Genomic DNA, 24,441 nt, shown 5'->3' on the forward strand with positions numbered 1-24,441 from the left:
CATTGTGTGTATATCTCTGTGTGTCTGTGGATGTGTGTATCTGCACGTGTGCAAAATCTGAAAGGATGACTTCTAGATGCCAGCAGTAGTTAGCTGTGGGGGTGGCACTATGAATGTTTTGGCTTATTTTATGATAAACAGGTATTCCTTTTGAGCGAGAGAAGTTGGGGACTTGAGAAGTCGCTGTCACCTCTGCCCTTCAGAAATGCTGTATTTACTTGGAAACACGGTTTGTTTTCTCCTAACGACGAGAGTCATCCGTGCTTAGTGCCCCAAGACAGACAGGAGGAAGCAAAGAACAAATGTCCCCCAATTGCAAGAATGATGTTCAACTGGTCCCTGACCCAGGGCAGAGAGAGCCTGGGCACCCCCTTTCCTGCCAGCCTCCCCTGGGGCAGGGATCTGTCACCTGCTTCTCTGTGAACCCAGCACCTAGCCCAGGGTGGAACACACAGTGAGGCCAGAAAGGGTCTAGAAGGGAGTGGTTGACTGGGGAAGGGAGAGAGGAAAGGCAGAGGGAGGGAAGGAGGAGGGGAGGAGCAAAGGGAGGAGGAATTGATTCGCGGTCCCAGGGGGACGCGGGGCTTCTTGTTACCGGGGAGACGTCCCTGGCACAGACTGCAGGAGGCACACCGGGCCCAGACCTCGGCCCTGGCAGGGTTAACAGAGGGTGGGGCTGGGAAGAGGCACCCCCCCACTCCCGCCCACCTCTGCAGGGAGGTGTTGACAGGGCGAGGGAGGGATGGGGTTCCTGGAAGGCGGGGCTCTGAACACACGGCCTGTGGCTTCTCCTCATCCACACCTCCTCCCTTTATGCAGCCCTGGTCTAGAGGCTGGTCACACCGCTGTCCCCGTGGATTCGCCAGCTGAGTCCCAGCTCCCTCTGTGGGGGCGGTGCCATCCGTCCCCAGCAGCTGGCTCTGCCGCAGTTGCTGCCAGGCGCCACCCACCTCTGCTGCCACAGCCCAGTGCCTCCCCCATCCCTAGCCAGCCATCCCGGCCCAGGAGTGGGACACAGGTATCAGCCCCTCCCATGCCCCTACAGGACCCCAGCAAGGAGCCGGCTCGTCAGGACAGACACCCAGAGATGGGTGGGATGCAGGCCAACACGCATGAGGGTGCTGCACGTTTAGGAGAAACTGAGGGAGAGATGGGGAAGGAAAACTCCACTGTCACCACCAAATGCACATTTCGCGGGCAGGCGGGCACTGCGGGCGCCAGCACTTAGGATGGCACCATGCCCGCCACACACAGACACAGCACAGGCGAGGGCTCAGCTGGCAGTGGGAACCTGGGATGCTCTGTGCTTGGGTCCTGCAGAGGGAAGCCAGGGGCACTGCCAAGCGCCTTAGGGGGCAAAATGGGGGGTGGGGGAACAGGTGGCTCCGAGGTTTCATACCTGACTGCTCTGTCCCCAAAAACCCACCCACCCGCAGCCCCGCCTGGCCCCTGTGAGCCGCCATCAGCCCCTTGGAGTTGTGGGCCAGGCTTCCTACCTGCACGGTGTCTGGGCACCAGAGCCCAGTCTGACGGCCCTGCTTGAGTGCTGTACTCCCGGGAACGTGTGCCTGTGAGGGTGGACACCCTCACCTTCAGCCAACAGTCTGTCACCTGCTCCTGCTGCACGCCGGGAGTCCACTGTCACCCAGCTGGGCGCCGGCACGCTGGGCCCAGCATCAGGCAGTGCCACCGTGGCGGCAGCTGCTCCCCTTCTGCGGAGCCAGGCTTGTCCCCGCCCGCAGTTCCCACCTTGCACCCGGGGAGGATGCTCAGAGCTGTGCAGAGCCCGCCGACTCAGCCACGCCGCCACAGACTCGCCTCCCCGGCAGAGGCGAAAACAAAAGCATTAATCTTCCCTGGGAGGCCCTTTCTCCTCCACAGCAGAGGAGGAGGAAAAACCCAGACCTGTTTTGCTCCTGTTCCTCGAATTAGGATGGTTCCTTCCCGACGAACCAGGGTGTACCCCAAATTCTGTATTTGGCATTAAATACCAGGGATGCTTACACTGCAGACATGGGACCCTTGCCTCCCAATCCATCAAGGGGAGGGGGGCTGCCCGATGAAACCCACTTTGCTCACCCAGTGCACAGCGTGCCTGAGGCAGAGCAGCCCGAGTTTGGGTGGGGTCTGCCCCTGACCCCAGGCCAGGGCCTCTCTGGTGTGGGGGCTGCTGCCCATGGGTGTCAGAAAGGCGGGGCAGGTGAGGCTCCTGCACCAGCAGCAGCAACAGCAGCAGCTGACTGCACCCAAGATACACCCAACTTTAGGCCACCAGATGTTCCAACGTGGCTATGCTATTAAGCCAAAAATGCGAACCCGCATCTGCGCACTAGGAGAAGACAAGGGGTTGGGGGAAACCTGTGCAGCCCGGGCTCCAGTATGGCTCTGCCACAGTGGCTGATGGCCGGGCACGTGGGTGGATCCACCTGGACGCCCAGGTGAGTGGTGGGAGGCAGTGCGTATGTGGGGGAGGGGGAGTGCCTGCATGTGGTGTTGGCCTGGCTGAGCATCACAGCCACCCGCATATAAGAGGAGCAGGGTCAGGGAGAGCATGTGAGTGGGGAACACAGGCCCTGCACGGCCCCTGGGGAGGCAGGGAGGGGTCGGTAAGAGGAGGCTTCAAGTCCTTAAGGCTTCCTGCACACAAGGGCACCGGATCTGCAGAAGAGCAGGGAGAGTGCAGGTGGAGGAGCACAGAGAGGGTCTCTGAGAGGCAGTGGGGCCGCTGCGAAGGGAGAGGGGTGGCGGAGTCTCTGCAGCGGGGACTTCCATGCCAGGCTGCAGGCTGCTCTTTTTAATGGGAGAGATGAACACTGTCTAAAACGCCACTTGGCAGGTAAGGTGGGGAAGATGGGAGGAGACAGGATCAAGCATGGCAGAGGGGGCAATGGCCAGAGGGGCTGGACCCAGGCAAGGCGTGGTGGGGTGTGGGTGGTGTGCAGGAAGCAGCAGCGCAGGGGAGAGAGTCAGGATAGAAATGGGGTCTCATAGAGAATGAGCCACCCAGGCCGTCCTTGCTGAGGTCTAGCCGCCAACTCTTTGTCAAGCAGAAGACAGGGCCGCTGTGTGGGCAGGGAGCGCAGTCCAGGAGAGTGTGGAAGGTCTGGGCTGTTCTTTGCGAACGGAAATGTGGCTTTGGACTGCCGGGCAGTGCATCAGGCCAGACTCCATCCTATCCTGCAGGCTCCTCCAGAGCCCTCACCATCTCCTACAGGGTGGGGTGTGCCAGCGAGGGCTTAGCAAGGGGAGGGGTGAGGGAGGGAGAGGCCATGGCCCCAGGAGAAGGGGAGAGAGGAGAGGGCCAGGCAGGACATTGTCCCTGGGATGCATCACTGGCTGTAAATATCAGATATGATTGCCACCCAGGAAAATACTTATAGGACAGACAGAACATCTGCAGCCTTATGTGATCCACCCGCACAGAAGGCACGAAGACCCCAAATAGATAAGCAGGCAACATTTACAACAGATAACTGAAATACAAGAATTAGGAATGGCTACAAATGACAAAAGGCTGGGCATGGTGGCTCACGCCTGTAACCCCGGCATTTTGGGAGGCTGACGCAGGCAGATCACCTGAGGTCAGGACTTCGAGACCAGCCTGCCAACATGGTCACATTCTGTCTCTACTAAAAATACAAAAATCAGCCAGGCGTGGTGGCTCACGCCCGTAATCCCAGCTACTCGGGAGGCTGAAACAGGAGAACGGCTTGAACCTAGGAGGTGGAGGTTGCAGTGAGCCGAGATTGCGCCACTGCACTTTAGTCTGGACGACAAGAGTAAAACTCTGTCTCAAAAAAAAAAAAAAAAAAAGACAAAAAAGACTCAGCCTCACTAGGGATGGAAGAAAGGCAAATTAAAGCTAGACCCTGCAGGGTGCAGTGGGGTCTAATTCCACACCCCTAATTCCAGCACTTTGGAAGGCTGAGGTGGAAGGATCACTTGAGGCCAAGAGTTCCGGGCCAGCTGGGGCAACACAGCAAGATCCCTGTCTCTAAGAAAATTTTAAAAATTATCCAAGCATGGTATTGCATGCCTGTAGTCCCAGTTGTTCCAGGCCAGCTGGGGCAACACAGCAAGATCCCCGTCTCTAAGACAATTTTAATTATCCAAACATGGTATTGCATGCCTGTAGTCCCAGCTACTTGGGAGCCTGAGGAAGTATTGCTTGAGCTCAAGAGGCCGAGGCTGCAGGGAGCTATGACTGCATCACTGCGCTCCAGCCTGGGTGACAGAGCAAGACGCCATCTCTAAAAACAGAATTTAAAAAAGCAAGATCCCATGTTTCCACCTATCAAATTGGCAAAGGTTTAGATGAGAAATACTATATCTTGTTGACAAGATTGTAAATCAGAATAATCTTTCTAGAAAGCAATTTATAGTAACCATCAAGAACACTAAAAATGTCCCTAGTTTTTGACTCAACTTCTACATTTCTGTGAATATATCTTAGGAAAAATTAGAAATGCAAACAAAGCATTATTTTTAAAGAGGTGTTCGCTGCAATGTTACTGATGGTTGTAAAAAACTGGAAGGCAGCATTGTGTCCAGCCATAAATGATCAGCCTGGTAATTCTTTTTTTTTTTTTTTTTTTTTGAGACAGAGTCTTGCTCTGTAGCCCAGGCTGGAGTGCAGTGGCGCAATCTCAGCTCACTGCAACCTCCGTCTCCTGGGTTCAAGCCATTCTCCTGCCTCAGGCCCCTGAGTAGCTAGGATTACAGGCACGCACCACCATGCCCAGCTAACTTTTGTATTTTTAGTGCAGACAGGGTTTCACCGTGTTGGCCAGGCTGGTCTTGAGCTCCTGACCTTGTGATCCACCTGCCTTGGCCTCCCAAAGTGCTGGGATTACAGGCCTGAGCCACCACGCCCGGCCCAGCCTGATAATTCTGAGAGTCATGATGAAATATGAGAGTAAAGCTTATGTCCGAACGAACCTTGAAAACATCAAGCTATATGAAAGAAGCTGGTCATGAAAGACTACATATTTTATGATTCCACTCATATGAAATGTCCAGAAGAGAAGTCTATGGAGACAGAAAGTAGTAGAATGGTGGTTGCTGAGGGCCTGCGGGTACGGGGAGTGACGGCTGAAAGGTATGGGGTTCTTTCTAAGGTAATGAAACTGTTCTAAAATTGACTATGGTGATGGCTGCAAATATCTGTGGTTATTGATAAAGAAAACCATTGAATGGGCTGGGTGTGGTGGCTCACACCTGTAATCCCAGCACTTTGGGAGGTTAAGGCAGGTGAATTGCTTAAGTTCAGGAGCTCCAGACCAGCTTGGGTGACATAGTGAGACCCTGTCTCTACAAAAAAATACAAAAATTAGCCAGGTATGGTAGCACACACCTGTAGTCCCAGCTGGTCGGGAGGCTGAGGTGGGAGGATCACTTAAGCCTGGGAAGTGAGGCTGCAGTAAGCTGTGATGACACCACTGCCCTCCAGCCTGGGCAACAGAGCGAGACCCCCTCCAAAAAAAGAAAAAAAGAAAACCATTGACTTGTGCCCTTTAAATGGGCAAATTGTGAACTATATCTAATGAAGCTATTTAAAAAGACCCCACAATACCAAAAGAAGAAATGCTGATGAGGAGTTTATAATAAGCCGGGAATGTGCTAAATAGGAAATACGAGTTGGGAAACACAGGGATGTTTGGGATATAACATGGCACAGATGGTTTGAGATCAACTATGGTTACACGGAAAGAAAAAATGAAAGAAAACTGGCCAGAAAGTTAGGCTATGATTGCACAGCCAGTGGTTTTATTTTCTTCTTAGCACCTCTCTGGACTTTGCAAACTTTCTCACATCAGTGAGAATGGAGGACACCCTTCTCTGAGCCACTCCACAGAGGAGTGCAGAGCTCTGTGCAGGGCCAGGACCCTTCCCGTGGGGGCATGCAGCCCCCTGGAGCCTGCAGCCTGGGAAATGAGACACAGTGACTGGGACTGGGATGGGTGCGGCCAGCCCTGTCTCCCCGCCAGGTAGAGTTGCTGGATGGGGGCTTGAAAGAAGGCGGCCTGAGGCCAGGTCCAGCTCTCTGCCAGCTGCCTTTTTCTTGCCAGAAAAGCCACTCCGCGCTCACTGTTCCATTCCCCTCCGCATTCTGAATGCTTTTGGGTGCTGGGTACCAGCTGTGGGAGCTGGAGAGGGGAGTCTTGGGGACCCAAGGGTACACCCCATTCCTCCCCCTCCAGACTGGCCTCTGCGGCAGCCAGTGGGAGCTCTCTAAAACTCCAATGCGGCCCGGCATTCCCTGCACCAAAGCCTTCCTCAGTGTCCCTCCCTACAGCCTCATCCCCAGCCCCACCCTATCCTCCCCGCCAAACCCCCAGAGGCCTGCTCCTGCGACCTCCTCAAGAGGCGCTCCCACACTGGGCGCAGCCCCTCTCCATTCTCGGGATCCCCCGGTCACCTGTCGCTTCCCCCATGGACCATGGGCCAATCCACGGATGGGGACGCTCCACCTGCCTGACCAGCACCCAGCACTGAGCCAAGGAGGGGCTGCAGGGTCGGGGGGGGTCTGTGAATCCAGAGACGGTGGGCTGCAGGGTGAAGGGGGGGTGGTCTGTGAACCCAGAGAGGGTGGGCTGCAGGATGGTGGGATCTGTGAATCCGGAGGGTGGGCTGCAGGATGGGGGTTGGGGGCCTGTGAATCTGGAGGGTGGGGTTTGGTTCTAGTTGCCCCATGGGATTTATCTTATTGAACAAAACCTAGAAAAGGGCATAATGTGTAATTTTTACACAGGGAACATGCCCACATGACCACCTCCCAGACCAAGGAACACAAAACTATCAGCACCTCAGAAGCTCCCCGCACTTAATTGCTAACCGCCCTGCCTGCTGGGTGACCCCGCTGCGCCTCCTATGGGGACGAGGTCCTGCTGTGGGCTGTCTTTCACCTTCCGTGCCTCTGAGTCCCAATCTAGACAGCAAACGGCTGGGCCAAAACATCTCAAAGCACTTCCCACATGCTCTGAATTTGTCAAGTGGCACAGAAGAGAGCATCACAAGGCAAGCTTCCTGGAGGAGGTGGCACTGGGCAGGCCCTGGACAGCTGACAAGGGCGTCCAGTGGCTGAGCTGGCAGGAGTAGGGAGGTGAAGCTGCAGCCAGACAGATTCTTGCACAAACACACACCAATCTCGCAGTCAACTCCCAGGGGCAGTTAGGCCCTAGCTCAGAGAGGGCAGGGGCCCGCTTACCTCCAGCACGCGCCCTGTGATGTATTTCTCACAGCTGTCACAGCGGATGCCGAACTTGGCGTGGTAGTCGGCTTCGCAGTAGGGCAGCCCGTCCCTGCAATGAGACAGGCAGTCAGCACAGGGCGGGGGTCACCTGAGGACCCTTGAGATCTAACAACCCTCTCCAACAAGAGGGTCTGCCCTCAAAGTGGGGGAACGCCCACCTCCTCCTGCTCAGGTAACAATGCCTCCAACAGGCAGTGTCATTGGGCTCTCACAGACACCAGCCCCATGAGAAATATGACGACAATGGTCCCATTTCACAGACGGAGAAACTGAGGAGCACAGGCAGACCACCTGCCCAGTGGGTGGGAGGGGCTGACAGCAGCAGCTTCTGGGGAATGAGAGCTGCTTCTGCAGACCTGGCTCTTTGGCTCTTCTTTCTGGCTCCTTCCATCCAAAGTTCAACATCTGGGGCTCCTTAGAAAACTGTGAGCCAAAAAGGGGGGAAAGTAAAGGCACCCACATTGGGAACAGGGCTGGAAGATGACAGAAAGCCCAGGTGAGGGTGTGGTAGGTTAGGACAAGACTTCACTGTCCCCCCTGCATCCTGCCCTGCATCACAGCCCCTGAATATGAGGGGTGACAAAGGCTGGCTCTGGCCACACATGGAGAGGCCTGGCCTTCCACAGTGCAGGAAAGAGCAGGAGGGCTGCACGGATGCGTCCTTCCCCTCTCCCCACGCACATGTGCGGCCTGCCTGCTATGTGCCAGGCGCATAGGGCTCAGGGAATTGGTGTCGAATGCCCGTCATCCTGGGCCTGCCCTTCCAGCAGTGGCTGCCTCGAGTCTTCATAAATGAGCTATAGGGAAAAGCCATCTGCAGGGTCATCCTGGCACCGTTCCTGAGCTGATCTTCACACCAGTTATCATGATTATTAAGGAGATCAACATGCCAGGATGGATGACTGTGCAGATGCGGGGAGGGCAGGCCAGCAGCGGCCACACTCAGTGTGGGGAGGCACTGCTCTGCCGAGCCGTGGTTGAGGGAACAGGCCTGTGCTCAAATGCCACATCCCAGCTGTGTGACCCTGGGCAAGTCACTTAACCTCTCTGAGCCTCAGCTTCCCCGTCTGCATAATGGGGGAAATAATAGTAAGGACTAATGAAGAGAATGGCAGGCACTCTCCAAGGTGGCTGAAGCCATTGTCATTACTAACCAGGGCTGTCCTGTCAGCCCCGGCCATACCCAGCACGTGTGGGGGTAACTGGCACAGAGTGAGGTGCCTGCCACTCCGACGAGCCCCCTCCAGCATCGCTGAAGTTGCTGTAGTGTTCCAAATTTGGTTTGAGTTTTTGCACAGCTACTACAGAAGGGAGGATTTCTCAGGCTGTCGTGGATTAGACCCCAGCTCACATTCTTTTCCTCCAAGCTCTGGGCTGTTGCTAGGTCCCCAGGATGTGGGGTCATGAGCCCCAGGCCTGGGTGCCCCTCTCTGGCTGCGGCCTGGAAGTGGCCCACAGCTGGGATGAGCCATCGCTCAGAGAGTGGCAGCCCTTCCTTCCACGTGAGGGGGAGACATAAAATGAGTCCTCAGGCTTACTTCCAAATGCCGCTGACCTCAGGACTCCCGTAATAACCCACAAATGAGTGTATTTGCAGCAAATGGGAGGTTAAAGATAACATCTCCATGGCAACACCAACGCCCTCCTCGTCAATTCTGGGACAGCTCTGGAGGCTGCTAAGTAACATGCACGGTGTGGGTGAGCTGCCAACGCTGCGGGAGGGGCCTGTCGCCTGCACGGGGCTGGGCATTTTCATTTTATATTAAAGTGCTGCGAACACCACACCAGGCGGTCCCTGGCTGACAGGCGGGGAAACTCACGCACCTCACAGGTCCCTCACCCCGGGTGCAAGCTCACCTTGGTTTGGAGGTTTTACTTAAAATGATGTCTTGAAGATCATTGCAGATTCCCCAGCAGTTGTAAGAAACAATACAGAGAGGTCCCATGTACCCTTCACCTAGTTTCCCCCAGTGGTGATGCAGAATTAGTATACACCCTCAGCCAGGAAGTTAACACGGGCACATCCACGGATGTGATTCAGGTTCCTTGTGACACGCGCTCGAATGTGCATGCATGTGTGTGTGTGTGTGTGCCTCACTCCATGCAGTTTTATCACAGGGCGTTTTTCATCACCATCAATTCCTGTGATGATTTTGTTCCCGTTGGGCGTTGAGAACAAGCACAGCATAGACAAAAGTGGCCAGACGACCCTCTAGCTCCCAGGAAGGGGCCCTCTGCGCTCAGAGGAGCTGCCCTCCTTCAGCTCGTCCACATATTTGCCCCTCACCTGCACCAGGCGGAAGGCTTGCCTGCCTCAGGTCCCTGATCCCCCAGGGTTAAAACCCACCGCCAGCTCCTGGCCCTGAGCTGCCTCCATTCAAGGCCATGATCTTCTCAGAAGGCTTCCCCGGTTCCCAAATTGGCCACCACCCCAGCGTGACTGCACATTTGTGGGACATGTTTGGTGCCGGTGGCAGCTGCCCCAGGGGCCCCCGCTCTGCAGAAGACAGACTGCGTGGCTGTAGGGCCCCAGCCCTGACACCTGGGATGGGTCAGCCCCCTCTCCTCATCCCCGTGCTGGCCTCTGCTGACATTGCTTCACCCCCTGCAGGACATCCAGGTGCCAGAAAGGGCAGCTGATCCCGTGGGGATGGTGGAGGGGGACTGAGACGGGGAAGGAAGGCACTTCAAAAACTCAGCACTGGCAGCCCTGGCAGCCCTGGCAGCTCTGCTTCTCATCCACAAAAAAGGAGCTGGATGCTGCAAACGCTGTTAGAGAAGCCAGGGCTGGCCAGGGAAGGGGGACAAAAGGCTGTCAGGACAAATTCGCTAAGCTCTGAGCCATGCTTCTCACCCAGCAGCAGGGCAATAGTAGCTGCGTGAGGAATAGGAGAGACGCAGAGAGGGTGGCGCTGGGGACACGTGCAGAGTGCGGGACCCCCACAAAGTAGGGAAGCCTGAGCGAAGGCTCTCACTGGAGCCCTCCCCCGACTCACTTGCTGATGTACTCGGCGTTCAGGAGCTTCCCACAGCTCTTGCACTTAAAACAGCCCAAGTGCCAGTGCTTGTCCAAGGCTACCAGGGCCTGGCCGTTCTTGATTTCTGTGCCACAGCCCCCACAACCTGGAAGAAAAAGAACAGAACACAGACACCCCCACCATTGTGAGAGGTGTGGGGGAGGCCTCCTGCTCTCCACACTCTGTGAAGGCCCCTGGGGCAGCCGGGAGGGGCGGGACAGATGAGCAGCCACGCAGAGTGTGCTGGGAGGAGCCTCTTACATAGCAGTGTCTGGAGCATGGGGAAGGCAACTGGGGAAGTCTGACCCTGCATGCATTGAGCGCTGACTGCATGCAGCGTGGGCTATGAGCTGGGGAAACCTAGATGAAGAAACAGAGGCCCTGTCTTGCAGGAGAGCGGAGTCGGCTCCTGGCACCGAGATGTACCAGGTTGAACCCAACTGTGACTCGATGTGCCCACCAAAGGGAAATGGACCACATTAGAGAGGGCTGAGCCAGCCCCCAGCCCCCAACCCAGTCAGCCCTGGGAGCTCTCCCGCTGCACCTAGCCAGCCAAACCCACCTTTTCTCTTCCTGCCATCCCCACAGTAACTGGCACTCTCCACCCCGTGGCCACCAGCTTCGTGTGACTCTGCCTGGCCTCCTGGTGCCCTCTGTGTCCTTCCCAGCCGTGCCTGCCCTGCTCACTTGCCCTGTGTCCCAGGGCTTGGTCTTTACACAGGGCCTCCAGGTTCTGGCCCTGCCCTGAGCCAGTGGCCCACAGTCCCTCCACCCTACGAGCCACCACACCGGGGGCTCCACAGCCAGCATCATGGGCGTGCTGCAGGCAGGGGTTCCCCTGGCAGAGCGGGTGGAGCAGGCTGGGGAGCTGGGGAGAGCCTGGCGCACGAACCTGAGCAGGGTGCGTGTGAGTGCGTGTGCATCTGTGTGCATAGCGTGTGACTGTAAGTATGTGGATGTGTCTTATGGGACTGTGAGCATTTGGATGTCACCTGAGTCCTCCTGTGAGTCTTCCTGTGAATATATGAGGTCGGGGCGGGGAGTGGGAGGCAGAGTGGCAGAGACGCCGTGACAGCATCCCCAAGGGAAGGGGCCTCTCGCAAGGTGAACACCTGGTGACAATAGCAGCAGCAACTGGGACAGAGTGGGGCCCACTGAGTCAACCACCCAGGTGTGCATTGATTCATGGATCACACACGCCCTCACTCCAGGGACCCGCACCTGTCATAGCTGAATGTGCGTCAGTGTGTGTGACGGGTGCGTGAGTGTGTCTAGGTATGTGTTTGTGTCTGCATGTGTGCATATGTCTGCATGTGAGAGTGTGTCTGTGTGTTTGAGGAAGAGTGTGTCTGAGGGAGTGTGTGTCTGCGTGTGTTTAAGGGTGTGGTTGTGTGTTGGGGGCATGACAAGGGCAGGGCCTCGGACCCCGTGATAGACAGGGCCTTGCCACCTGCAGGAGCCCCTGAGGAATTCACAGACCAAGCAGGGACCGTCGCGCCCAAGGAAACCTCTACCCAAGATGGAAAGAAGGTGGCCCCAGGGCCCGACGCGCTGGGTACAAATCCTGGCCCCCACTATGCGCTGGGTCACACTGAGTGTGTTCCTCCTGGGGGAGCCCCCATTTCCTCATCGTGGGGTGGGGTGATCACCTCCTCACTTGGTGCCTGCCCGGATCCAGTGCTAATTTACACAGAAGACCTGGCCCAAAGCCCTGCACATCCTGCTGCGTGAACAGTGAGCATCGGCGAGAACCCCCGTGGGCCTGCTGTGCGCTGAGAGCCCAGCGGAGGCTGCTTCCGTGCATGGCTTCATTAGTTTCTTTTGGCAGAGACCTGAGTCATATTGTTTTTAACAATTAAAACAAACGAACACTCACAAAGCCGTTGGTCAAGCTCAGGATTTCCTAAGTGACCACACTGTGCAAATTCACATGCTACTTGGGAAAACAGCCAGAGAGCAGATTCAAAGTCTGAGGGAAGGGGGACCTCTTACTCATTTCAGGACCCTGGATGCCCAGCAGAGGCTGTGGGCTTGAGAAACACGTGGGGAATGAATGAATGAATGAATGAATGGGAACCAAAGCGAGAGGATGCCTCCACCCTTCTCAAGTCCAGGAGGCGATCCCCACATCACCCCCTTTGCCATGCTCCTTCCTGTGTCTCTGCAGAGGCTGACGACAAACAGCCCTGACTTAGCCTCCTGGCTCCCCCCACTTAGCAGGTGATGAGGCACATTTTGCAAAGCTCTGCATCAGTGGCTCTCAACTTGGGGCACTTTTGCCCAAGTGACATTTGACAATGTCTAGTGACCCTTTTGACTGTCATAACTTGGAGGGGGTTCCAGGCATCTAGTGGGTAGTGGACACAGGATGCTAACCCTGCCAGGACAGCCGCCCTCAACAGGGCTCTCTGGCCCCACATGTGAATGGTGCTGGCGCTGAGATCCCTGGCTCCAAGACTCTGTTGGCTTCTCTGCACGTCAAGGGAGCACAGCACATGGGGCTGTGTGGTGACCAGAGGACAGACAGCAGAGAGCAGCGGTCAGATCCCAGCTCTGCCCCCCACCAGCTGTGACCTGGGGAAGTCACTTCACCTCTCTGTGCCCCTAGAGTGAGGGCACGTGTGATCCATGAATAAATGCACACACGTTGACAGGTGAGGTGGGCCCACCTCTGCTCTCACCGCCACTGCTGTTGTTGCCAGGTGGTCCCCTCGCGGGAGGCCTGCTCCCTCTGCGATGCCGTCGCGGGCATCTCCGCCACTCTGCCTCCTACCATATTGGCCGGCGCCCTGCCCTGCCAAGAAGCTCCCTTGACCTTGAGCTCCAAGCTGCAGGGGGGGATGTGAACCTCACACCTGCCTCGGCCCCCTCATTCTCCTATCAGCAGTACACGTGGAGATGGGAGCAAGATGCAAAAGGAGTGTTGCCATGGAAACCACATCCTCACTTTCTAAACACATCTGGAGCTCCACATTGCTTTGCGGGCTCTGCACATGGCAGCTCAGAGTCCTGTGTGACACAGGCTGTGGACTAGAGCTGTCAGCGGCAGGATGTCCCTAGCAGGGCAGAAGGGGCCTCAGGACCCCCCAGTGTCAGCTGGCCACGTGCCTGTACATCCTGGCTGGCACTGCCATCAGCAGCAATGGCATGACCCTCCTAGAACCTTCCACTTTCCTATTTTTCCCAAAATGCTCCCTCTTCCACAAGATGTGGTCATGGTGAGGGTGGTTATTGGGGGGTGGCTAGGATGTACCAGGCAGCCTCCTGGAGCCTCAGCTGGAGCTCAGGGGGTGCAGGTGCAGGAGCCAGACCCCCCTCTGCAGCACCCTAAGTCTTACCAGGGGTCAGGGGAGTAAGGGAGAGTCTCAGATTCTAGATCAAATCTGAGATTGAGTTTTGGAAACAAGTACCCTGACCGAGCTCCAACACTTGCAAGTAATTGAAAATCCATGAATTTGGCTTGCCGTTTCATTTAGGAACCTGTACTGAGGAAGAAAAGCCGCTGGAAAAGATAAGACATGTTCAAGTTCAGTCCCAATGCACTGCGGTCAGGACTAGACCGGGACACAGACCTGCCACGGGTCCAGAGGGGGGCGGGGGCTCCTGTGAGGATCCTGGGTTTACATCCCAGGCGCACCCAGGGGTTCTCCTGTTTCCTAGGCAGCCGGGGAGCAGTGGGAGCTCCTGGGTTTAACCCTGGCCTCACCCCAAGGCTCTCCTGTTTCCCAGGCAGCCAGCAAGGGGGCGGGGGCTCTAGTCTGGGCACCCACACTCTTAGTTCTACCTGCAGGAGCAGAGGACACAGGGGATCCACGTGCCATAGCCCAGGTGGTCAAGCCCCGTTGCTGGAAGAGTGGAGGACCCCAAAGCCCCATTCCTGCGCTTGGGACCTTGGGACTGCACCTTCATCCCTCACTCTGGTGGGGCCTCCCCAGGTCCAGGGGGTGGAGCTAAAGAGCCAGGGGCGGCCAGGCCCAAGAAGTAGCTGAGGGGTCTTCTCAGCATGGATGGCGCTGCTCGTCATCCCTTTTCCCCAGGCCAAGCCCATCTTTCCCAGTTGCCAGCCTGCCGCCCACACCCCTGGCTGGCCCCACACCCACATCAAAGGCCCAGAGAGGGGACACCTCTTGTCCTCAGCACACAGTGGTGAATGCAGGGTCCACCCAGGGTATCTGGGCTCAGAGCTGCCTCTGGGTGGCACGGCGTTCGCACTCTGCGAGGGCCACCCTGTGACAGGCTCGTGACCAGCAATGGGTCAGCACTGGAGAGCTGGGGGCCTCACGGGAAGGGGCAGAGCTTCAGGGACACAGGGGGCCTCCCAATGAGCGTGGTGGGGAAGCTGAGGCATGTGGGGTGTTGGCTGCTCCTCCTGGAAGAAGTCTGTGCGGCCCACCCTAAAGGATTTCTTGTTCCTAAGTGGCCTGCTTGGGGCAGCAGAGGGAAGCTCAGGGCCACAGGACTCAAGCTTGAGCTCTGCCTCAAGAGCCAGCCACTCTCCCCTCCCCAAGGAAGGGCAGCCGCACAGGCAGCCATGTGAGGCCCCATCCTGCTGCCCCCCGGCCCAGCAAGCTGGCCAGGCAGACGGTGCTGCTTCCTACATTCTGGACTGACTTGACTCTACTCCACTCCACAGCCATCTATGGCTCCTCATGGCCTCCAGATGTACCGAGAACACCACGGTGTGGCTTTGGAGGAAGCTGCCATCTGGTGTTGGTGTCTCAGTGCCATTCCCGTTCCCTGCCCCCACGCTGCAGCCCCATCCACTCACACGGGTCTGGGGGTGCACATGCTGCAGCCCCGTCCACTCACATGGGTCTGGGGGGTGCCCACGCCGCAGCCCCGTCCACTCACACGGGTCTGGGGGGTGTATCCAGCACATTTCACAAGTGTTCAGTCTTTGCACTCTCTTCTCACCTGTAGCATCCTCCCCCTTCCAGACCCACCTGCTGGAATTCAGCCTGCGTCTCCAGTTTCAGAACCAAGGCCACCTTGGACAGCCTCTGGTCCTAGTGGGGTGAGCTCACTTGCTTTGGGGTTGAAAGGCCTTGGCCCACCCCTCAGCACTTCCACCCCCTGATGGACACTGAGCACTCAGCACACCCGCCCCTGCCAGGTACAGGGCACTCCTGCCACTGCAGAAGAGCTCCTCCAGGCACAGCTGCTGGGGGAACAAAAGGAGGCCAGACTGGGAAGACCAGACATCCACGCAGGGGCCAGGACTGCTGCTCAATGCTTTCTAGGCACAGAAATGGTTCTAGGCTCAGGATTCTCAGCACAGGCTGGGGGAAGGGGCAGGTTACATTATTAGATATCTAGGGGTCTGGGGAACATTTGTTCTTTGAAAATGCAAATTTGATATTTCAAAATAAATTTACATTTGGAGAGGGCAGAGCCTTTCTGCCAAGGGTATTTTTGAAAACCTCAAAAAAAAAAAAAAATCGCAGACAGTGATTCTGTGGTTGGTCATATTTCCATGCCCTCCTACTTTTTTTTTTTTTTTTTTTTTGACAGTCTCACTCTGTCACCCAGGCTGGAGTGCAGTGGTGCAATCCCAGCTCACTGCAAACTCCGCCTCCCAAGTTCAATCGATTCTCCTGCCTCGGCCTCCTGAGTAGCTGGGACTACAGGCGGGCACTACCACATCAGGCTAATTTTTGTATTTTTAGTAGAGATGGAGTCTCACTATGTCCAGGCTGGTCTCGGACTCCTGGGCTCAGGTGATCCACCCGCCCCGGCCTCCCAAAGTGCTGGGATTGCAGGCATGAGCCACCACACCCGGCCCATGCTTCCCTTTTTAATTTGGCTGCCAGGAAGCTTTGGACAAACTGTTCAAAACTGATCTCTCCCTTTTAAAAGTTGTCATAGAGCTTTTGATTACTATCTGAATTTAATTATAACAGTACTACTGTTTGTGAAGCCAAATTCTCAAAGATGGATAAAAGGCATTAAATAAAACCATGTTTAAGTTAAAAAAAAAAAAAAAATTCAATCAATCCAGGCCCCAGCTGGAGAGAAATTTTTGAATGGAGGACTCTCCTAGCAAGCCCCGAAGCAGCACCCACCCGACCCGGTGCTGCTGTGAACTTCATCCCAAGGGATGAAGGCTTTGCTTCGGTTCACAGAGTCAAATTATAACCAGCTTCCAGGGCCAATGCTGCACTCCTGGGAGGCTGGAAGTGGAATCGCCTCTATAGAGACTCTCAACACAGCAGACAAGGTGGGGGAGAAAGGAGGTGTTTGACACAGGAGAGGAAATTAATTGCAGGCAAGATGCTGACTCTGGAAATCAGGAGAAACCCCTCCTCTGTCTGGGGACACGTGGCCCTGCCTCTGGGGACACCCCAGTGACCACGGTGCTCAGAGCGGGCTTCTGCAGCAGGTGCCTGGCAGCGGCGGGGCCTGGTGTGCTGGGCTCCCCAGAGCCTGTGTGCCATCTCATGATCCGACAGAGCCACCCCAGCTGGGAAAGGCCACCTGGCTGCCCACTCCTTGCTGATACTTGGCCCCACACCTGCAAACCCCTGACACTTCGGCTGGCATCTGTTTTTTTCACACTAACAACCTCCTGCTTCCTAATTCAGGAAGCATCTTGAGCACCCACTGCATACACACCTGGCCTAACTCCTGGGAGGTGGAGCAGTGAACCCGAGGGCCCCTGACTGTGGGAGCCCGGAGCTCAGTGCTCTTCTATGGGTTCCCCCAAAGGGGTCCCAGGTGGCCTGGAATTAACAGACGGGAGCTGAGGGGAGGGGATGCCAGAGGGAGAGGACCTGAAGGAGACCTGGAAGGCTTCCTGGAGGAGGTGTGTTAGAGCTGGGCAAGAGCAGCAGTGGGCATTAGTTGGGAAAGCAGGAGTGGCACATGGGGTGGAGGAAACAGCCAGTGCAAAGACTTGGCGGCACGAGAGTCCCAGAAACTTCCATCCCTGGCTGCCTCCTCACATTTATCCACAGTGTTCACTGCAGCTGTTGCTGCTCTGGGTCCCCGTTTGTCAGGCTCTGTCCCTGGGCACTGCAGAGACCAAGCCTCCAACTCAGCACCCCCCCCCCCACTCAGCATGCCCCCACTTAGCACGCCCCCACTCGGCACCCACTTACTTCGGAGGCCCTGAGACAGGTGTGCGCTGCTGCCCACCGATACGGGCAGGGAGCACTTCTGGCACATGCATTCCTTCCCATTGAAGGTCACTCGGTCCCCGGGGGGGAAGGGCAGCCTGAAACAAGAGAGCTCGTTACCAGCCAGGCCCACCTTCCAGCTCCTCTCTGGGGGAGCTCTGTCCCAGGGCAGGAGACCAGGGCCAATGTCTCCCCAGGATCTCACAAAGGTACCACTCACAGGCTGAGGATGCAATGTAGGGCCTCTCCACCCAGGCACTGCTGCATCCCCACAATAGGACCTCACGTAGTCATCGACATCTGAGCCTCAGTTTCCTCATCTGTACCAACAGGCAGAATCATAGCACCTAAGGTGGTGGTGAGGACCAGCTGAGGGCCAGTCCAGTGCTTGGCACACAGCAACATGCCAGGCCGCCTGGACCACTGGCCCCTCTAGCCCACCCTGCCTTCCCAGCCACATGAGAGGCCTTCTTCATATCAGCTCAGCAGCAAGGGCAGCAGCTATGTCCACTGGGCATCTCCTGTGTGCCCAGGGCCCACTACTGTGATAGGTGCCCTATAGGCATGCCTCATGAATAACCCCATGCCATTCAACCTAGTTGGTATTCGCTTCATGTTTTCTCTATAGGCAAGAAACTGGAGTTCAGAGAGGATATGTAACTTTTCCAAGGACACATGGATACGAGTCAGAACCAGAATCAAACCAAGACCTGCCTGGCTTCAAAGTTCCACGATTTATCTACCTGGGGCTCTAAGAGGGCAGTGTCTTTAAACGCACACCTCGTAGACAGGAAGATGCTGGACAATCGGATCCTGTCTTTATTTAAAATTCTGCCATTTTGCTCTAAATGGACTTTTTGCATTTATTTCAATTTTTTAAAATATTGCATTAAAATATCATTTACTTGACTACTGAATTTTTTGGCACCCCCTTAAAGTCTGCCTCCGCAGCAAGTGCCTGGAGCGAGGCTGGGTGAAGGACCACAGAGAGCCGGCCCATCCTCCTGCAGCCTGCGGATGTCTTTGGAGACTGAGGGATAGCTAAGTAGCTGCATCTAGCAAGCTAAGGCCACCTGCAGACGGGGCCAGAAGCACAGCCTAAGAATGCTGCCATGTCTGCCCTTGACACCTGCTGCCACCAAGCTCCCAGAAGCCACCAGGCCACTTTCCTTCCCCAGCTGAGCCTGACCAGAGAACCAGGTGCTTTTCAGGCAGAAGCCTGTGGAAGTGTCAGACCACGGGTGCCCCTTAAATCTCCTGTGTGGCCAGGTGCAGTGGCTCACACTTGTAATCCCAGCACTTTGGCAGGCTGAGGTGGGAGGATCACTTGAGGTCAGGAGTTTGAGACCAGCCTGGCCAGTGTGGTGAAACCCCGTTTCTACTAAAAATACAAAAATTAGCCATGCGTGGTGGTGTGCACTTATAATCCCAGCTACTTGGGAGGGTGAGGCAGGAGAATCGCTTGAACCGGGAGGTGGAGGTTGCAGTGAGCTGAGATGGCACCACTGCACTCCAGCCTGGGCGAAAGAGTGAGACTCCATATCAAAAAAAAAAAAAAAAAAAAAAAAAAGCCCCTGCTCAAACACCTTTGTTGGGTTCTGTCTGTCTTCTTCAGGGAGGAGACAATGGATTCATTGTTGAATGAATGAATGGGTGAATAAGTGAAGGATTGAAGCTGTCCTAGGGGGCCACGCTTGGTCTACTTTCTCCTGCCAAGACCCTGCCTGGCCTCCCACCAGGGCCTGCCAGATGGAGCTCCCTGAAGCCGGAGACCACCGTGCCTTCCCCTGCTGAAGGCCTGCCAGAGCTCCCACCTGTGGGGCTGGCATCCAGCACCCTCGGTCCATGCAGCAGGTGTGTTCCTGGGCTCCCACTGGGCCAGTACCTTCTGGGGATCCAGGAGAAATACAGGCTCAGCTGAACCCAGGGCCCTCTCCCCACATCCGCTGCCCAGGAGCCTGCATGGCTCTCCCATGCCCGTGCTGCCACCGTGCGAATGCTGTGGTCTGCTGCCGCCTGGGTCTCCGTGTCTTGCACCTTCCCTGTCATGGGGGATCTTGAGACAGAGTGGGAGCCCCTCCCCATCCCTAGATGTGCTTGGAGCGAATCTCTGGCTGTGTAACCTGGAACAAGTTACTCAGCCTCTCTGAAATGCTTCTTACCTATAAAGTAGGACTGAGAATGCCTGTATTCCAGGTTTGTATTCATATATTCATTCGCCCACAGGACATCCTGCCTGGGAAGCTCTGGCTTATTGTCTGGACCTGGGAGGGGCTGACTCAATGGCAGCTATGATTGTATTTCCTCAACTTTATTGAGGTAACTTGTGACAAATGTACACACCCATGTAACTGCCACCACCACAGTCATGACATGGAACATTCTTTCCACTGCAAAAAGCCCCCTGTGGCTGTCTACAATCACGCTGCCCACGACCTCTGGCCCCAGGCACCGTGATCGTCACTGTCACCGTGCATTAGATTTTTTTTTTTTTTTTTGTGGAATCACAGAGCACGTAGTCTTTAGTGTTTTGCCAGCCTCGCGTTTTTGAGCTTCACCCACACTATTGCCCATATCGATCCTTTGTTCCTTTGAGGACGGAGCAGTGTCCATCCCACGGATAAATCACAACAGCCATTCCATGCAACTGCCGGGGGCTTCTGGGCTGTTTCCAGTTTGGGGCTGTTACAAATAAAGCTGTTAAGCACGGTTGCCAACCAGCCTCTCCGCGGACACAAGCTTTCCTTTTGGGTGAATACAGAAGATGGATTTTCTGATCATATGCTAAGTGTGTGTTTAACTTTATCAGAAACTGCCAAGCCGGTTTCCCCGGCCGCTGTGCCATTCTGCATTCACGACGGCACTGGAGGGACACTCCTCTGGCTTCACATCCTCATCAGCACTTGCCATGGTCCATCTTTTCAGTTTTAGTCGTTCTCATGGAGGCATAATGGCATTTCTTTGTAGTTTTCATTTGCTTACCCCTGTGACTAATGATGGTAAACACTGTTTCACGTATGCTGTTGGTCATTTGTGTGTGTATATATATTATATATGATATTATATATATACTATATATTATAATTTTAAATAAATATTATATATAATATATATTATTATTTTATATATATTATATATAATATATGTTATTAATATTATATATAATACATAATATATATTAAAGACTATGTGTTTTGTGATTCCACAAAAAACAAACTAATCATGGTGACATGATGAGATTAAATTATATATTATTATAAAAATATATAAATAAATATATTATATAAATATTATAAATATATTATATAAATCAAATATTAATATTATATAAATGTAAATATTATAAATATTACATATTATATATAAAAATATAAAATTACATATAATTAAATAAATATAAATAAATAATTATATCTAATTATTATATATTATAATATATATTATATATTATATAATATATATATATTTTTTGAGACAGAGTCTTGCTCTGTCACCCAGGCTGGAGTGCACTGGCACAATCTTGGCTCACTGCAACCTCTGCCTCCTGGGTTCAAGTGATCCTCTTGCCTCAGCTTCCTGAGTAGCTGAGATTACAGGTGCCTGCCACTATGCCTGGCTAATTTTTATATTTTTAGTAGAGATGGGGTTTCACCATGTTAGCCAGGCTGGTCTCGAACTCCTGACCTCAAGCAATCTGCCCACCTTAGCCTCCCAAAGTGCTGGGATTACAGGCGTGAGCCACCACACCCGGCCCATTTATATGTGTTCTTTAGTGAAGTACGAAAGACAATAGAATCTCAGGACCCCAAACTCACTATGCCAAAGGGAAAGTTAAGCTGGGAATGGAGTCATGCAAAAACTGCTTTCCTTTTGTTTCCAGAGAGCTGTAGTTTCACAACCCCATGTCCCATGTAAAATGTAAAATGTAAAACAGAATGGCTTATGACAAATGTAAAATGCAGATTTACAGAGGGTTAGTCTTAACTGTTTCCTCGACTCCCTCTTTTCACATGTAAAACATAGATTTACTGAGGCTCTGATTAGCATATGAAATGTAACTATAAAGACTGTAGCTATCTGCCTCATGGTCCTCCTCCTCCTCCTCCCCTTTTTTCTCTCCTTCGTGCTCTTTCCCCTTTAAATACTGAAGAGTCCTAAACCCCTTTGGAAAAAGCGCAGCTCACAAGTGCTCCTGTGGCTTGCATTTTACCCTGGGCACATCCTCAACCTTGGCTAAATAAACCTCTATTGATTGAGCCCTGCCTCAATCTCTTTTTGGTTTATAGTCATCTCTATTAAACTCTTTTGCCCATTTTTCAAAAAGTTTTTTTGAGATGGAGTCTCCCTCTGTCACCCAGGCTGGAGTGCAGTGGCATGATCTCGGCTCACTGCAACCTCCACTTCCTGGATTCAAGTGATTCTCCCGCCTCGGCCTTCCAAGTAGCTGGGATTACAGGTGCCCACCACCATGCCTGGCTAATTTTTGTATTTTTAGTAGAGACAGGGTTTCACCATGTTGGCCAGGCTGGTCTCGAACTCCTGACCTCAAGTGATCTACCCAGCTCAGCCTCCCAAAGTGCTGGGATTACAGGCATGAGCCACTGCACCCAGCCTCTTTTGCCCATTTTTAACAGTATTTGTGGTCTTCTTATTATTGAGTTGTGAATAATCAATATTTTGTAAATAATCAATATTTTGTAGAGCAGTGCTTCATCGGACACAGGTGTGAGGGCGCACCCTTGAACTCATATTTAACATGGCACTCTGCCAGCTGATGGGTTGCTTTTGCAGTTTCTCATTTTGCGTTTCCTTCAGCCACAAAACTTCCTCTAAGTTTATTTTGGTGCAGGTTGGCTGGCAACAAATTCTCTTAGCTTTGCATGTCTAAAAACGTCTTTATAGTGCCTTCGTTTCTCAGTAACAGTTTTGACACTTTATTCACATACGATGTAATATACAATCCAGCAGGTTTTAGCATATTCAGAGTTGTGCAACTATCACCATAATCAATTTTAGAACAATCTTATCACCCGGAAAAGAAATCCCATACCCTTTAGCAGTCTTGCCTTCATTTTTGGATGTTTTTTATGCTTAGCCTAGAATTATTTGATAGATATTTTTCTCTCAGCATTTAAGAAATGTTGTTCTATTGTCTTCTAGCATACATCGTTTCTGATGAGAAGTCTGGAGTCATACATTTGTTCCTCTGTAAATAATTTTTTTTCCTCTGGCTGCTTTTGAGATTTCTTTTTAGCACTGGTTTTTAGCAATTTGATTAGGATAGATTTGGTAGATTCTGATGTGTTTATTCTGCTTGAAGTTCATTGAAATTCTTGGATCCATGTGTTTATAGTTTTCACCAAATTTGCAAAATGTTCAGCAATTACTTCCTTAAATACTTTTTGGTCTCCCTTATCCACCTAGATAGAGAAATAGATCCACATCCACAGATCCCTGAGGTGCTTTTCATGTTTTTCAGTCTTTTTGTCTCTCTGCTTAAGTTTGAATTCTTTCTAATGCTGTGTCTTCAAGTTTACTGATATTTTCTTCCGAAACACCCAATCTATTGCTAATTCCTTTCAGGAGATTTTCCGCTTTGGCCATTGTATTTTTCATTTCTACAAGTAGCAGTGGTTTCTTTTTATATCTTCCATAACTCTCCTATTTATGTTCATGTTTCCTTAAAATACTTAAATATATTTACAGTAGCTATTTTAAAGTCATTATCTGCTCATTTCACCATTCCTGTCATTTCTGGGCCTATTACTGTAGCAGGACAAGCCACAGACAAAACTCCTCAGACACCGAGTTAAAGAAGGAAGGGCTTTATTCGGCCAGGAGCTTCAGCAAGACTCACGCCTCCAACAACTGAGCTCTCTGAGTGAGCAATTCCTGTCCCTTCTAAGGGCTCACAACTCTAAGGGGGTCTGCATGAGAGGGTCGTGATCGATTGAGCAAGCAGGGGGTACGTGACTGGGAGCTGCATGCACCGGTAATCAGATAGGAACAGAACAGGACAGGGATTTTCACAGTGCTTTTCTATACAATGTCTGGAAATCTATAGATAACATAACCGATTAAGTCAGGGGTTGATCTTTAACTACCAGTCCCAGGGTGTGGCACTGGGCTGTCTGCCTGTGGATTTCATTTTTGCCTTTTAGTTTTTACTTCTTCTTTGGAGGCAGAAATTGGGCATAAGACAATATGAGGGGTGGTCTCCTCCCTTATTTCTACTGACTTTTCTTCTGGCTTTGGGGTCACATTTTCTAGTTTCGTTTTTTTAGGTTGCTGTTTTTTACTATTACTTTTAATGACAAAATCCACAATTACTTTTGCAACAACCTAATACAACTAGTAATTCCTTCCCTCCCTCCCTCCCTTTCTTCCTTTCCTTTCCTTCCTTCCTTCCCCATCCTTTCCCTCCCTTCCTTTTCTTTTCTTTTCTTTTTCTTTCTTTTCTTTACTTTTCTCCTTCCTTCCCCTTCCTTTCCCTCGCTTCCTTTTCTTTTCCTTTCTTTTCTTTCTTTTCTTTTTTCTCCTTTCCTTCCTCCCTTCCTTCCTTCCTTCCTTCCCCTTCCTTTCCCTCCCTTCCTTTTCTTTTCTTTTCTCCTTCCTTCCTTCCTTCCTTCCTTCCTTCCTGCCTTCCTCCCTTCCTTCCTTCCTTCTTTCCTTCCCTCCCTCCCTCCCTTCTCTCTCTCTTTCTTTCTTTCTGACAGGGTCTTGCTCTGTTACCCAGGCTGGAGAGCAGTGGTGCAATCATAGCTCACTGCAGCCTCAAAATCCTGGGCCCAAACAATCCTCCCACCTCAGCCTCTCATGTAGCTAGGACTACAGGCATGCGCCACCATGCCAGACTAATTTTTAAATTTTTTGTAGAGACAGGGTCTTGCTGTGTCACGCAGGCTGATCTTGAACTCCCAGCCTCAAGTGATCCTCGCACCTTGGCCTCCCAAAGTGGAGGGATTATAGGCATGAGCTGCTGTGCCTAGACATCACCAGCAAGTTTTGATTGGACACTGAACACTTATAAATTTTACATCGTCGAATGCCAGATTTC

General features: G+C 53.1%; 1 protein-coding gene across 4 annotated transcripts in view; it reads right to left on the reverse strand.

Moving 5' to 3' along the window:
- ABLIM2 (actin binding LIM protein family member 2) overlaps window positions 1–24,441 on the reverse strand; it is a 190,650-nt gene that overhangs the window by 102,756 nt on the left and 63,453 nt on the right. For all 4 annotated transcript variants that reach the window (XR_009210479.1, XR_009210478.1, XM_058430059.1 and 1 more), the window contains exons 4-6: window positions 17,367–17,482; window positions 10,249–10,375; window positions 7,208–7,301 (exon numbers count right to left, since the gene is read on the reverse strand). Coding sequence is in view for 2 of the 4 variants with exons in the window: in XM_058430059.1 (XP_058286042.1) it covers window positions 7,208–7,301; window positions 10,249–10,375; window positions 17,367–17,482 (337 nt within the window). In the remaining 2 variants the exon portion in view is untranslated. The remainder of the gene's footprint in view (window positions 1–7,207; window positions 7,302–10,248; window positions 10,376–17,366; window positions 17,483–24,441) is intronic.

This window comes from Hylobates moloch, unplaced genomic scaffold, assembly GCF_009828535.3.
Source record: "Hylobates moloch isolate HMO894 unplaced genomic scaffold, HMol_V3 SCAFFOLD_17, whole genome shotgun sequence".
In the NCBI taxonomy this organism is placed as follows: Eukaryota; Metazoa; Chordata; class Mammalia; order Primates; family Hylobatidae; genus Hylobates; species Hylobates moloch.